The sequence below is a fragment of the Salmo trutta genome, chromosome 24, assembly GCF_901001165.1.
Source record: "Salmo trutta chromosome 24, fSalTru1.1, whole genome shotgun sequence".
In the NCBI taxonomy this organism is placed as follows: Eukaryota; Metazoa; Chordata; class Actinopteri; order Salmoniformes; family Salmonidae; genus Salmo; species Salmo trutta.
Genome location: NC_042980.1, coordinates 8,320,555 through 8,336,734, shown reverse-complemented (window position 1 = coordinate 8,336,734; position 16,180 = coordinate 8,320,555). Strand labels below are relative to the sequence as shown.

At 40.5% G+C, this 16,180-nt stretch overlaps 1 protein-coding gene across 1 annotated transcript in view; it reads right to left on the bottom strand.

Annotated features, from left to right (window-relative positions):
* The window catches only part of LOC115160638 (inactive dipeptidyl peptidase 10), a 218,378-nt gene that overhangs the window by 38,714 nt on the left and 163,484 nt on the right, over positions 1-16,180 (bottom strand). The window contains exons 15-17 of the mRNA XM_029710857.1: positions 11,109-11,156; positions 9,931-10,052; positions 6,620-6,664 (exon numbers count right to left, since the gene is read on the bottom strand). Of these exons, the coding sequence (XP_029566717.1) occupies positions 6,620-6,664; positions 9,931-10,052; positions 11,109-11,156 (215 nt within the window). The remainder of the gene's footprint in view (positions 1-6,619; positions 6,665-9,930; positions 10,053-11,108; positions 11,157-16,180) is intronic.

Here is a 16,180-nt window from a genome sequence, read left to right as displayed (position 1 = left end):
CTGGGCTATCTGCATTGTGTCCCACCTCCCGCCAACCCCTCCTTTTATGCTACTGCTACTCTCTGTTCATCATATATGCATAGTCACTTTAACCATACCTACATGTACATACTAACTCAATAAGCCTGACTAACCGGTGTCTGTATATAGCCTTGCTACTCTTATTTTCAAATGTATTTTTAATGTTGTTTTATTTCTTTACTTACCTACACACACACACACACACACACACACACACACACACACACACACACACCTTTTTTTCGCACTATTGGTTAGAGCCTGGAAGTAAGCATTTCACTAAGGTCTACACCTGTTGTATTCGGCGCACGTGACAAATAAACTTTGATTTGATTTGATTAACTTAATTTAATTAACCCCCTAATTGCCCTGAATACCTTTGATAATCCTACAGCTATTGGATGCAGTAATCGTATGAACCAGAGTTACACTGTTAGCACTGTTGATGATGTAAAGAATATTTTCTGGTCTGTGGTGTGTAATGAGGTGCAACCAGACGCTGCACTTGACACATTTATGAAATTGCTTATTCCAGTTAATAATAAGCACACACCCATTAAGAAAATGACTGTAAAAACTGTTAAACCCCCTTGGATTGACAAGGAATTGAAAAATGGTAAGGTTGAGAGGGATGAGGCAAAAAGCATGGCAAATACATCTGGCAGCCCAACTAATTGGCAAACACTGCAAATTAAGAAGTCATGTGACTAAGCTAAATAACAATAAAAATAAATTATACTATGACACAAAGATAAATGATATAAAGAATGATATTAATAAGCTTTGGAGCACCTTACATTACATTTTTGGGGGAAAAAGCCAACTCGGCTCCATCCTTCATTGAATCAGATGGCTCATTTATCACAAAACCCACTGATATTGCCAACTACTTTAATTACTTTTTCATTGGCAAGATAAACAAACTCAGCAACAAACGCTGACAAGTATCCAAGTATATCTGACCAAATAATGAAAGACAAGAACTGTACTTTTGAATTACGCAAAGTCAGTGTGGAAGAGGTGAAAAAATGGTTGTTGTCTATCAACAATGACAAGCCACCGGGGTCTGACAATCTGGATGGAAAATTACTGAGGATAATAGCGAACGATATTGCCACTCCTATTTGCCACATCTTCAATTTAAGCCTACTAGAAAGTGTGTGCCCTCAGGCCTGGAGGGAAGCTAAAGTCAGTTGTCTACACAAGAATAGTAAATCCCCTTTTAATGTCTCAAATAGCCGACCAATCAGCCTGCTAGCAACCCTTAGTAAACTTCTGGAAAAAATTGTGTTTGTGTCACGCCCTGATCTGTTTCACCTGTTCCTGTGATTGTCTCCACCCCCTCCAGGTGTTGCTTATTTTCCCCAGTGTATTTATCCCTGTGTTTCCTGTCTCTGTGCCAGTTCGTCTTGTATGTTTAGTCAAGTCAACCAGCCTGTTTGTCTCATACTCCTTTTCTATTCTCTTTTTATTGTCCTTCCGGTTCTGACCCCTGCCTGACTTTGGACTACTTTCCTCCCTGCCTGATCATCCTGCCTGCCCTGACCTTGATTCGGCCTGCCCTTCGGTACCTATTGGACTCTGATCTGGTTTTGACCTTTTTTCCTGTCCATGACCATTCTCTAGCCTACTCCTTTGGATTAATAAACATTGTAAGACTCCAACCATCTGCCTCCTGTGTCTGCATCTGGGTCTTGCCTTCATAGTTTGACCAGATACAATGCTATTTCACAATAAACAAATTGACAGCAGACTTTCAACACGCATATAGGGAAGGGCACTCAACAAGCACTGCACTTACACAAATGACTGATGATTGGCTGAGAGAAATGGATAACATTATTGTGGGGGCTGTCTTGTTAGACTTTAGTGCAGCTTTTGACATTATCGATCAGTCTGCTGCTGGAAAAACATATGTGTTATGGCTTTACACTCCCTGCTATAATGTGGATAAAGAGTTACTTGTCTAACAGAACACAGAGAGTGTTCTTTAATGGAAGACTCTCAAACATAATCCAGGTAGCAGCAGGAATTTCCCAGGGTAGCTGTATAGGCCCCTTGCTTTTTTTCAATCTTTACTAACGACATGCCCATGGCTTTGATTAAGGCCAGTGTGTCTATGTATGCGGGTGATTCAACACTATACACGTCAGCTACTACAGTGACTGAAATGACTGCAACACTTAACAAAGCGCTGCAGTTACTTTCGGAACGGGTAGCAAGGAATACGTTAGTCCTAAATATTTCCAAAACTAAAAGCATTGTATTTTGGACAAATCATTCACTAAACCTTAAACCTCAACTTCATCTCGTAATGAATGTGGAAAATGAGCAAGTTGAGGTGACTAAACTGCTTGGAGTAACCCTGGATTGTAAATTGTCATGGTCAGAACATATTGATATAACAGTAGCTAAGATGGGGAGAAGCCTGTCCATAATAAAGTGCTCTTCTGCCTTCTTAACAACACTATCAAGGCCCTGCTTTTGTAGGCACCTGACCACAATCGTGTGGTCAGGTGCCACAAAGAGGGACTTGGGAAAATTGCATTTGGCTCAGAACAGGGCAGCACGGCTGGCCCTTAAAAGTTCACGGAGAGCTAACATTAATGACATGCATGTCAATCTCTCATGGCTCAAAGTGGAAGAGAGATTGACTTCCTCATTATTTGATTTTGTAAGAGGTGTTGATAAGCTGAAGGTACCGAGCTGCCTGTTTAACATACTAGCACACAGCTCGGACACCCATGCATACCCCACAAGACATGCCACCAGAGGTTTCTTCACTGTCCCCAAGTCCAGAACAGATTATGGGAGGTGCAAAGTACAACATAGAGCCATGACTACATGGAACTCTATTCCACATCAGGTAACTGATACAAGCAGTAGAATCAGATTCAAAAAGCAGGTAAAAATACACCTTATGGAACAGCGGGACTGGGAAGTAACACAAACATAGGCACAGACACATGCATACACACACCTGATAACCTACGCACCATACACACAAGTACATATGGATTTTGCGTTGTAAATATGTGGTAGTGGAGTATGGGCCTGAATCTATTGTAATGTTTTTTAAATTGTATAACTGCCTTAATTTTGCTCGAGCCCAGGAAGAGTAGCTGCTGCCTTGGGTTGGCCTGACTGTCAAAGACCAATATGGTATTTGTCATTTTAGGTCATTCAGAGTACATGTCACTGTTTCTAATATAATTTTCCACACAGGGCGCCTTTCCTGCGCCGGGTGGGCCGTTTGCGAAATGTATAGCAGAATTATATCCACTTCTCCACTACACCACTGGTGGGCCTTTTATCTTAGTGCTCTTAGAAGCAAGTGGAATTACAGTGCCTTCAGAAAGTATTCATACGCCTTAATTATTCCACATTGTGTTGTGCTCCAGCCTAAATTCAAAATGGATTAAATTGAAAAAAAATGCACACTTCTACACACAATACCCCATAGTGACAAACTGTAAACATGTTTTTAGAAATGTTAGCTAAATTATTGAAAATTAAGCACCTTTGGCAGCGATTACAGCTGTGAGTCTTTCTAGGTAAGTCTCTAAGAGCTTTCCACACTTGGATTGTGCCACATTTGCCTATTATTATTTTTTAAATTCTTCAAGCTCTGTCAAATTGGTTGTTGATCATTGTTAGAAAAACATTTTGCCATAGATGTTCAAGTGGATATAAATCAAAACCTGGCCACTTAGGAACATTCACTGTCTTCTTAGTAGGCAAATCCAGTGTAGATTTGGACTTTTAGGTTGTTGTCCTGATGAAAGGTGAATTCATCTCCCAGTGGAAAGCAGACTAAACCAGTTTTTACTCTAGGATTTTGTCTGTGCTTAGCTCCATTCTGAGAAAATGTTCTCCTGAAACTCCCCAGTCCTTTATAATTACAAACATACCAATAACATGATACAGCCACCACTGTGAAAATATGGTGCCCTTGCTACTCAGTAATGTGTTGTATTGGATTTGTCCCAAACATAACACTTTGTATTTAGGACTCGAAGTGAATTGCTTTGCCACATTTTCTTCAGTTTAACTTTAGTGCAGGATGGATGCATGTTTTGGAATATATTTTATTCTGTACAGGCTTCTTTCTTTTCACTCTGTCATTTAGGTTAGTATTGTGGAATAACTACAATGTTGTTGATCCATCCTCAGTTTTCTCCTATCACTGCCATTAAACTCTAACTGTTTTAAAATCACCATTGGCTTCATTTTTTATTTTACCTTTATTTAACTAGGCAAGTCAGTTATGAACAAATTCTTATTTTCAATGACTGCCTAGGAACATGGTGAAATGCCTGAGCTGTTTCCTTCCTCGCAACTGAGTTAGGAAGGATGCCTGTATCTTTGAAGTGACAGGGTCATACACCATCCAAAGCATAATTAATAACTTCACCATGCTCAAAGGGATATTCAGTGTCTTTTTTTTGACCATCTACCAATAGGTGCCCTTCTTTGTGATGCATTGGAAAACCTCCCTTGTCTTTGTCGTAAGCTGTGTTTGAAATTCACTACTTGACTAAGGGACCTTACAGATAATTGTAAATGTGGGGTACAGAGATGGGGTAATCATTAAAAAAATCATGTTAACCCCTATTATTGCATACATAGTGAGCCCACTTATTATGTGTCTTGTTAAGCACATTTGTATTCCTTTAGGCTTGCCATAACAAAGAGGTTGAATAATTATTGACTCAAGATTTCAGCTTTACATTTTTATTTTTTTGTAAAAATTTGTAAAAACTAAATTCCACATTTACATTGTGGGATATTATGTGTAAATCTGTGCCCCCCCCCCCAAAAAAACACAATTTAACCAATTTTAAATTCAGGCTGTAACACAACAAAATGTGGACAATGTCAAAGGGTGTGAATACTTTCTGAAGGACCTTTATATTAGACTTATAAAACTTTTTGAACAAGGCAAGTTTTACTGGGGGAAGTCGGATAATGTAATTATGTGCAAGAGCACAAAAACGTTTTTTTTTTTTTACAAACTCCAAGGTCCTCTGATAATACTAATCACGTGCGTACCGACATCCTTATGTTGTCTGAGAAATTACAGAGTTTGACAGGTTCTGCTCGCAGTTTGAGCAAGAAAACAAGAACGGATTTGAAAGCTTGATGCTTAAAACAAAAGGCAGCGCATATATTTCATATGAATTGCCTACATTCAACTTTCACAGTGAATATTTTTGTTTATACACTTTGTGCCAATGGATTGAACTTGAACGTTGCCAAATGCGTCAGTTTACTTAAATGTGCAATCAAAAAGTATGTCTACCATGGATCGCTAAAATAATAATTATATTATCATACTTCCTCAATTTAAATATTATCGGGACACCTATACATTTGTCAGCCAAGCACGAGTTATCAGTGTAGCTCAATATAGTCCAGACATGTTGAAAAAACCTCCAGGCTTCCGTCATGTGTCAATTGAATTAAAAAGTTTAAGAATTACATTAATTTATTCTGTCTGAATCGTCCTCTGGAATAACGCACATGCTGGGGTAATACTTACAAAATCAATTAGTAATACTTCTCCTGTCCGAATACGGTTTAAGACTTATCTTTCAAGTGGGAAGTAAAAATATAACTATGAACTCAAGTGCAGAGAAAATATGGAAACGATGGCAAATTCAGTTTTTTCCGGCACAGACTTTGTGTGGGTGTTGAACAGTGTCCTTGATAACCAACCAAGGCCCAATTGTTTGGCCCAAGACTTTAAATGTCTCATAAAACCAGATGCATTGTATTTCCTAACCCATAATAAGATGTTGGTTGGTCTACAATTAAGACAGAACTAAATGTTGTAAATCAAAATAATGAACTATAGTCAGCCTTTGGCCAGCATGCTGCCTGCAGTGCTGCCTGCATGAGTTCGACCACTGTAACATTATCAGTGTCTGACGTACAATTGACTAGGTGTGCTATTGATCTTGTCGCAACTGGCAGCATAAATATCAGACCCACTGCAGTGCAGAAATGTTACTTTCTCCAAATACATCTTATACATTCAACTGTTTGTCAATGGTGTTTTTTTTAAATAATCAATTTCCTCCACATGGAACTACAAAATGAATGCCTATTGTATATTCCATTTTAGCCATCTGAGAGGAAACTGAACGGTATGTAATTTATCCGGCATTTTTTATAGAAACACAAAATAAATAGGCCTCATTACGAAACCACCAAGGCCCCAATGTTCTCAGTTGTGGATTGGAAGGTCTGGCCAAATAATCCTTGCCAAATTAAAAATGTCTTGCCTTTTTTCCACTGCATCTGTTAACATTCAAGACAAAACACTGATAGAAATCCAGACATGGGCGGCGTAAAGGAAAAGAATGAAATTAAGACAACAAGGGGGTTGTTTCAACGAGGGTAACAGTGAGAGGGGAGCTGGCATTTTAAAGAGCAAATCATCAATATTTGAACAAAATGAGCAATGGCTGTTTTTTTCATCCTTTCAACACTTGTTGGTTCTGGCAAAACACCAATGTTCCAAGTTATCTTGCCAATTCCTTTAATAAGTTCATGACATGACCATCAATTGTGGAAGATTAAGTTGAGTTCTTACTGGCATTATTGAGGCTGTGTAAGATCACAGTGGGTGCTCCCGGACCTGCAAGAAATACAAAATCGTTAGACATACAAATGTACCCAATCTGTACATAGAGAGTTACAAAAATAGCACCTCCCAAGCAGGGTAGCACGGTCACAAATACAATACAGCAGCCTTTCCAATCCCCTAGCTGCTGTCACAACCACTGTCACCACTGTCACTTCCCCTTCTTTACCCATTACAGTCAGTGGTTAAAGGTCATTCAAATTGCCTCTAATAACCTGGGCTTGTCAAATTAAGTCAATTCTATTCAGCACCCATTGGAAGACACCCACACTGAGGTTAATAAGATCTAGCAGTCGCTGTGCGGCTGCCCAACCCTCCACAAATCACTCCTACAGCAACTATCAGACCTGTTTAATCAGACTAGCCCTTCCATTTGAATAATGCTAGCTGAGGTAATGGTGATTTAACAGCCACACACTGTTGCAATGAATGGTAAACATCTGCGACTTTTAAAGCCCAGCACTGATCAATGAAGAGTAAGCTTTGTTTCATTTCCACCACTTAAGGCAAGTTTTATCATGCCTTACATAGGCTTTTTTTAATTAAAAAAAGATACAACATTATTCACAACAATGCAGTGATAAAATTCTTAAGGGACGCTGGCCAACAACAAAATTGCAAACTCAGTAAAGAAAAGGGCTGCTATTTTGTCACACAGAGAAATAGTTTCTCATTTGTGTACCTGCTTGAAAATGGTAATAGTATCCGTTGCATTTGATGGAGGGAATTAACTAGCTTTAATATGCTTGATGAGGAGAGCGACAAGCTGCTTGGTTTCTACTGAATTTAGCCTTATCCTCAGATGACATGCTAACTGCATTGTGTTTATAGCTCACAAACAGAAGGATGGTACATGGTGTCCATTAAACGTATGGTACACAAGACAAACACACTCGAGCATATGGTTAAAACAAACCTTAACAATAAACTGTGGCGGCAATTAACTGGTACGCATGGCACCATAACAACACCTAAAGCAATTATACACAATAGAGCGACTACTTTTATTTTATTTTATGCTTCTTATATGGAATTGTCTGATGGTCTCTCTCCACACTAAATGTTAAATAATGATAGATTGCCAAAGGCAAACCCCGGACATCTGTCAAATGGGTTGTGGCTCGAGGGACCACTGACACAAAAATGGTTGACTACATTGGAAAAGACAACTTTATTTCAACTATAATTGAATCATACATCCATCTCAAATGGATCTCAGATTATGTTTGTTTAATTGAGTTAATTTTCATATGTTATGTTAGACTCTAAATCACAAAAATATAATTTTTCTGGCCTTTATGAGAACAATTTTTTTTAAACAATTTTAACAAATTCATACATACAAGGGGCGGCAGGTAGCCTAGAGGTTAGAGCGTTGGGCCAGTAACCGAAAGGTTGCTTGATTGAATCCCCGAGCTGACAAGGTAAAAATCTGTCATACTGCCCCTGAACAAGGCAGTTAACCCACTGTTCCCCGGTAGGCCATCATTGTAAATAAGAATTTGTTCTTAACTGACTTGCCTAGATAAATAAAGGATAAATGAAATACCATAGAAATATGAAAACATATGCATAAAGACCTTTTGCTCATAGCAGTTTGTTGGATGGAGTGTGCTAAATATGCTTGCTCACTATATACAGTACCAGTCCAGAAATTGGATACACCTACTCATTCAAGGGTTTTTCATAATTTTTTATATTTTCTACATTGTAGTATAATAGTGAAGACATCAAAACTATGAAATAACACATACGGAATAATGTAGTAACCAAAAAAGTGTTAAGCAAATCATTAAAATATTTTTGATTCTTCAAAGTAGCCACCCTTTCCTTGATGACAGCTTTGTACACTCTTGCCATTCTCTCAACCAGCTTTATGAGGAATCCTTTTCCAACAGTCTTGAAGGAGTTTCCAAATATCCAGGATGTATCACAACCGGTTGTGATTGGGAGTCCCATAGGGCGGCGCACAATTGGACCAGAGTTTGGCCTGTGTAGGCCGTCATTCTAAATAATAATTTGTTCTTAACTGACTTGCCTAGTTAAATAGAGGTTAAATAACTATGCTGAGCACTTGTTGGCTGCTTTTCATTCACTCTGTGGTCCAACTCATCACAAACCATCTCAATTGGGCTGAGGTTGAGTAATTGTGGAGGCCAGGTCATCTGATGCAGCACTCAATCACTCCCCTTCTTGGTCAAAGAGCCCTTACACAGCCCGGAGGTGTGTTTTGGGTCATTGTCCTGTTGATAAACAAATGATAGTCCCACTAAGCGCAAACCAGATGTGTTGGTGTCTCACTGCAGAATGCTGTGGTAGCCATGCTGATTAAGTGTGCCTTGAATTCTAAAAGAATCACTGACAGTGTCACCAGCAAAGCACCCCCACACATTTACACCTCCTCCTCCATGCTTCACGGTGGGAACCACACATTTGGACTCATCAGACCAAAGGACAGATTTCCACCGGTCTATTGTCCATTGCTCATGTTTCTTGGCCCAAGGAAGTCTCTTCTTATTATTGGTGTCCTTTAGTATTGGTTTCTTTGCATCAATTCGGCCACGAAGGCCTGATTCACGCAGTCTCCTCTGAACAGGTGATGTTGAGATGTGTCTGTTACTTGAACTCTGTGAAGCATTTATTTGGGCGTAAATTTCTGAGGCTGGTAACTCTAATGAATGTATCCTCTGCAGCAGAGGCTAGTTGAGATAATGCCAAGAGTGTGCAAAGCTGTCATCAAGGCAAAGGGTGGCTACTTTGAAGAATCTCAAATATAAAATATATTTTGATTTGTTTAACACTTTTTTGGTAAGATGTATCTCTGATCATGTATCTAAGTCTAAGCAGATGATGCATTGTTTGGGTTTAGCAAATGGCCTAGCTGGCATACCTTCACAGTCTATAATAAATGGTTAGTTGATGTTGGTTCCTAATATCTTTAAATAACCTCTCAAAGAAAGTTGATGCTCTGGTTCTCTAAGCTCTACCAATATTTATCTGTATTAAACAAAGAAAGACGAGTGGTGCTATCATTTAGTTGAATATTAGCCTTTAAAATGATGCACTGCTTGTTTTAGCATTTAGCTGACTAACTGTAAAATGACATGTATGGATTAGACTGCTTGTGCTATATTGGCACTATGGAGCATTGCTATGCAATAGACTGTCTGTGTTAGCATTTAGCTTACGTTGCATTGGCCTGCTAGTGCTATCTTGGTGCTAGTTGTCTGTGTTAGCATTTAGCTTGGCTACTAGCTTACCTTTACAGTGGAGGAGGATGTGCTGATCACTGGGGTTTATTTCAGCATCGAAGAACAGACAGTGGGCCTTATTTAGCTCACACGTCAGACAGTGTCGAGGGAACAACCCCACAGTCTTCACACTGAAAGGAAGGGGAAGAGGGAAGATTAGGAGACCGTTTTAACTTCTACTGCAAATCCTAAAGAGCAGGCCTATTGAGTATCTAGCACCAGTGGTGTTTGCAGTTTGCACAGGATATTTACACTCCACAGAAATGAAGAGATTAGCAATGTTGAGGTTGGGAGTTCATTAGTTCACCTGAAAGCATTTGAAATGTAATTAAGCCGATTCGACCTCATCAAAAGACCAGCTGGATTTGGATATGGTTTGTTGAAAAATGTAATTATTACCTCTCCAGACTTCAGACTCTTTATAAGAGTCAGGTAACTGCCAAAATAATGTAAACACTTGAGTAAATGAGGGATACAAATTATATTGAAAGCAGGTGCTTCCACATAGGTGTGGTCCCATCATGTTTAGGTTCATTATTTTGGATACCATTTCTATTCCCCAATAGGATGGCAATGCCCTGTGGTTGTTCCACTGGATATCTTAAGGTGAATGCACCAATTTGTAAGTCGCTCTGGATAAGAGCATCTGCTAAATGATGTAAATGTAAATGTAATCCACAGGGCAAGAGGGGTTACAGAATGGTTTGATGAACATGAAAATGATGCAAACCATACGCCATGGCCATTTCTGTCACCAGATCTCAACCCAATTGAACACTTCTTGGAGATTCTGGAGCTGCGCCTGACACAGCGTTTTCTACCATCATCAACAAAACACCAACTGATGGAATTCCTCGTGAAAGAATGGTATCTCATCGCTCCAATAGAGTTCCAGACACACAATCTTTGAAAGGTGCATGGAAGCTGTTCTGGCTCGTGGTGGCCCAACGCCCTATTAAGACAATTCATGTTGGTGTTTTCTTTATTTTGGCAGTTACCTGTATTATGTGGTGTACACAATCTTACATCAAGAGCATCTCTATATTGCTGTATGCACAAAACTTCAGCTGTTTACCATTGTTATGACATGTTCTTCACAAGAGGGAAATGATAGGCGATAAGACGGACTGTAAAGCAAAGGGGAGCTGTTAAAAACAAGATTCATGACAGGTTGCTAAATGTGTCACCTGAAAAGCTGTCTTCTCCGTGGTGAGCCTTCAGTGCTGAGGAAATAACTGTATGCAGGAAACAAACAAGTTAATTGGGTTTCAAAGAAAATCGGTGGCCTTTGTTAACACGGTTATGCCACAAATACTGTACATGCTCAAGCAGCATTCATTCTTGTACTTCATAAGCAACGTACATGACATTCAGTCTTGAGGCATTAGGCATGGTGTTTATTGGTGTCAAGATGAGAATAATAAAATCTGCCTATTGAGCAAAAATATCATGCTAATCCAGTTACTACACAGTTTCACATTCAACGTTATGTGTTTTACGACAAGTAAATTCTTAAACCTCCTTTTCCCACCATGCACTATGGTGTGTTGTCTGTGATTGGTAGTTACATTGGTCTGAGAATTAGATTTGGAATCTACCTAACACCTTACAAGAGTAATATCACAAAGCCCCTCATAACATACAATGAAGTTGGCTCCAATAGACACTGTGTTAACTAACCTCCAGATGAGCTTCAATGCCATACAACTCTCCTTCCGTGGCCTCCAACTGCTCTTAAATGCAAGCAAAACTAAAGGCATGCTCTTCAACCGATTGCTGCCAGCACCTGCCCGCCCGTCGAGCATCACTACTCTGGACGGTTCTGACGTAGAATATGTGGACAACTACAAATACCTAGGTGTCGGGTTAGACTTTAAACTCTCCTTCCAGACTAACATTAAACATCTCCAATCCAAAATGAAATCTAGAATTGGCTTCCTATTTCGCAACAAAGCATCCTTCACTCATGTTGCCAAACACCCTCGTAAAATTGACCATCCTACCGATCCTCGACTTCGACAATGTAATTTACAAAATAGCCTCCAACACTCTACTTAACAAATTGGATGTAATCTATCACAGTGCCATCCGTTATGTCACCAAAGCCCCATATACTACCCACCACTGCGACCTGTATGCTCTCGTTGGCTGGCCCTCGCTTCATACTCGTTGCCAAACCCACTGGCTCCAGGTCATCTACAAGTCTCTGCTAGGTAAAGCCCCGCCTTATCTCAGCTCACTGGTCACCATAGCAGCACCAACCCGTAGCACGCGCTCCAGCAGGTATATCTCACTGATCACCCCCAAAGCCAATTCTTCCTTTGGCCGCCTCTCCTTCCAGTTCTCTGCTGCCAATGACTGGAACGAACTGCGCAAATCTCTAAAGCTGGAGACACTTACCTCCCTCACTAGCTTTAAGCACCAGCTGTCAGTGCAGCTCACAGATCACTGCACCTGTACATAGCTCATCTGTAAATAGCCCATCCAATCTACCTCATCCCCATAGTGTATTTATTTATCTTGCTCCTTTGCACCCCAGTATCTCTACTTGCACATTCATCTTCTGCACATCCTACCAATCCAGTGTTTAATTGCTTTATTGTAAATACTTCGCCACCATGGCCTATTTATTGCATTACCTCTCTTATCCTACCTCATTTGCACATGCTGTATATATATTTTTCCACTGTATTATTGAATGTATGTTTGTTTATTCCATGTGTAACTCTGTGTTGTTGTATGTGTCTAACTGCTTTGCTTTATCTTGGCCAGGTCGCAGTTGCAAATGAGAACTTGTTCTCAACTAGCCTACCTGGTTAAATAATGGTGAAATAAATACATTTTAAAAAGTTAATTGTGATAACAATGACATTTTCTGTTTGTGCTGTCGCCAACTCCTCTACAACATTCATTCATCATTCCATACATGCACATGAACTCAGCAACAACAAAAAAGTCCCTTTTTCAGGACCCTGTCTTTCAAAGATAATTCGTAAGAATCCAAATAACTTCACAGATCTTCGTTGTAAAGGGTTTAAACACTGTTTCCCATGCTTGTTCAATGAACCATAAACAACTAATGAACATGCACCTGTGCAACGGTCATTAAGACACTAACAGCTTACAGACGGTAGGCAATTAAGGTCACAGTTATGAAAACTTAGGACACTAAAGACGCCTTTCTACTCACTCTGAAAAACACCAAAAGAAAGATGCCCAGGGTCCCTGCGTGAACGTGCCTTAAGCATGCTGCAAGGAGGCACGAGGACTGCAGATGTGGCCAGGGCAATAAATTGCCATGTCCGTACTGTGTGACGCCTAAGACAGCGCTACAGGGAGACAGGATGGACAGCTGATCGTCCTCGCCATGGCAGACCACGTGTAACAACACCTGCACAGGATCGGTACATCCGAACATCACACCTGCGAGACAGGTACAGGATGGCAACAACAACTGCCCAAGTTACACCAGGAACGCACAATCCATCCATTAGTGCTCAGACTGTCCGCAATAGGCTGAGAGAGGCTGGACTGAGGGCTTGTAGACCTGTTGTAAGGCAGGTCCTCACCAGACATCACCGGCAACAACGTCGCCTACGGGCACAAACCCACCATCGCTGGACCAGACAGGACTGGCAAGAAGTGCTCTTCACTGACGAGTCACGGTTTTGTCTCACCAGGGGTGATGGTCGGATTTGCGTTTATCTTCGAAGGAATGGGCGTTACACCGAGGCCTGTACTCTGGAGCGGGATCAATTTGGAGGTGGAGGGTCCGTCATGGTCTGGGGCGGTGTGTCACAGCATCATCGGACTGAGCTTGTTGTCATTGCAGCAAATCTCAATGCTGTGCGTTACAGGGAAGACATCGTCCTCCCTCATGTGGTACCCTTCCTGCAGGCTCATCCTGACATGACCCTTCAGCATGACAATGCCACCAGCCATACTGCTCGTTCTGTGCGTGATTTCCTGCAAGACAGGAATGTCAGTGTTCTGCCATGGCCAGCGAAGATCTCAATCCCATAGAGCACGTCTGGGATCTGTTGGATCGGAGGGTGAGGGCTAGGGCCATTCCCCCCAGAAATTTCCAGTAACTTGCAGGTGCCTTGGTGGAAGAGTGGGGTAACATCTCACAGCAAGAACTGGCAAATATTTTGCAGTCCATGAGGAGGAGATGCACTGCAGTACTTAACGCAGCTGGTGGCCACACCGGATACTGCCTGTTACTTTTGATTTTGACCCCCCCTTTGTTCAGGGACACATTATTCCATTTATGTGAGTCACATGTGTCACGTCCTGACCAGTAGAGGGTGTAGTTGGGTCAGGACGTGGCAGAAGAGTCTGTGTGTTTTTGTTGTTTCAGTAATTTTGGCCGTGTGACTTCCAATCAGGCACAGCTGTAGAGGGTTGTGGCTGATTGGGAGTCACACATAAGTTGCCTACTTTGCCTTTTGGGGTTGTGGGGAATTGTTGTGTGCACTGCGTTTGTTGGAGCCTGCCACACTGTTGCTGTTGTGAGTATTGTTTGTTGTTTTGTTTTTTTTCTCTCAAGTGGATACCTTACATGTTTCTATCAGTAATAAACATGTGTCCACAATCCCGCTGCGCTTTGGTCCTCCTTTCCTTCACCGACGACAACCGTGACAACATGTCTGTGGAACTTGTTCAGTTTATGTTTCAGTTGTTGAATCTTGTTAGAATCATACAAATATTTACACATGTTAAGTTTGCTGAAAATAAACGCAGTTGACAGTGAGAGGAAGTTTATTTTTTTGCTGAGTTTATATGATCTGTCGACCAGACTAGGTGCTGCTATGTATGAGATGCCTTTGGTTCAAGAATCGATGAGGAATGTGATGAATTAAGATTAATATAATTTTCAAGGTTAAATGTCTGGCATTATCACATATGGGACTCATATCAAGTTTGTTTCCAGATGCCCAACTATCTACCACTTAGCCATACAACACTGTTATATGTGTATACACTGGTTGCTCAACTATAAGTTTTGAAATTATGCTGCGTGACTTAGAGGTAATTTGTTGTTTAGTAAGATACCCTGCATCACTGCTTCATTGCACAAGGGGGAGTTAGAGCACAGATTAAGGCGCTAATGTGTCTCACGCTGACAACGAATGGGAAACATAAACAAAATAGAAACTGATAATTGTACACAACTTCAAAATTGAATTTCAATGAACTGAATGATGAGGTTGAAGAAGGTGATTGAATTTAGAACAATAGTGTAAGAATTGCTATTCCCCTGTCCTGCACGTGCACATTTCGAAAAATACATGTCTTTTTTTGTTTCTGCTCTTCAGTATTAATTACTAAAACTGCTCTGTTACAGTAAGGTTTTTATTCTAAGAGAAATGAAAATTTTCAATTATATTCCATGATATTCTTAAAATATACAGTTGAAGTCGGAAGTTTACATACACTTAGGTTGGAGTCATTAAAACTTGTTCTTCAACCACTCCACAAATGTCTTGATAACAAACTATAGTTTTGGCAAGTCGGTTAGGTCATCTACTTTGTGCATGACACAAGTCATTTTTCCAAAAATTGTTTACAGACAGATTATTCCACGTATAATTCAATGTATCACAATTTTAGTGGGTCAGAAGTTTACTTACACTAAGTTGACTGTGCCTTTAACCAGCTTGGAAAATTCCAGAAAATTATGTCATGGCTTTAGAAGCTTCTGATAGGCTAATTGACATCATTTGAGTCAATTGGAGGTGTACCTGTGGATGTATTTCAAGGCCACCTTCAAACTCAGTGCCTCTTTGCTTGACATCATGGGAAAATCAAAAGAAATCAGCCAAGACCTCAGACAAAAATTGCAGACCTCCACAAGTCTGGTTCATCCTTGGGAGCAATTTCCAAACACCTGAAGGTACCACCTTCATCTGTACAAACAATAGTACGCAAGTATAAACACCATGGGACCACGCATCCGTCATACCACTCAGGAAGGAGACACGTTCTGTCTCCTAGAGATGAACGTACTTTGGTGCGAAAAGTGCAAATCAATCCTAGAACAACAGCAAAGGACCTTGTGAAGATGCTAGAGGAAACAGGTACAAAAGTATCTATATCCACAATAAAACGAGTCTTATATCGACATAACTTGAAAGGCCGCTCAGCAAGGAAGAAGCCACTGCTCCAAAATCACCATAAAAAAGCCAGACTACGGTTTACAACTGCACATGGGGACAAAGATCATACTTTTTGGAGAAATGTCCTCTGGTCTGATGAA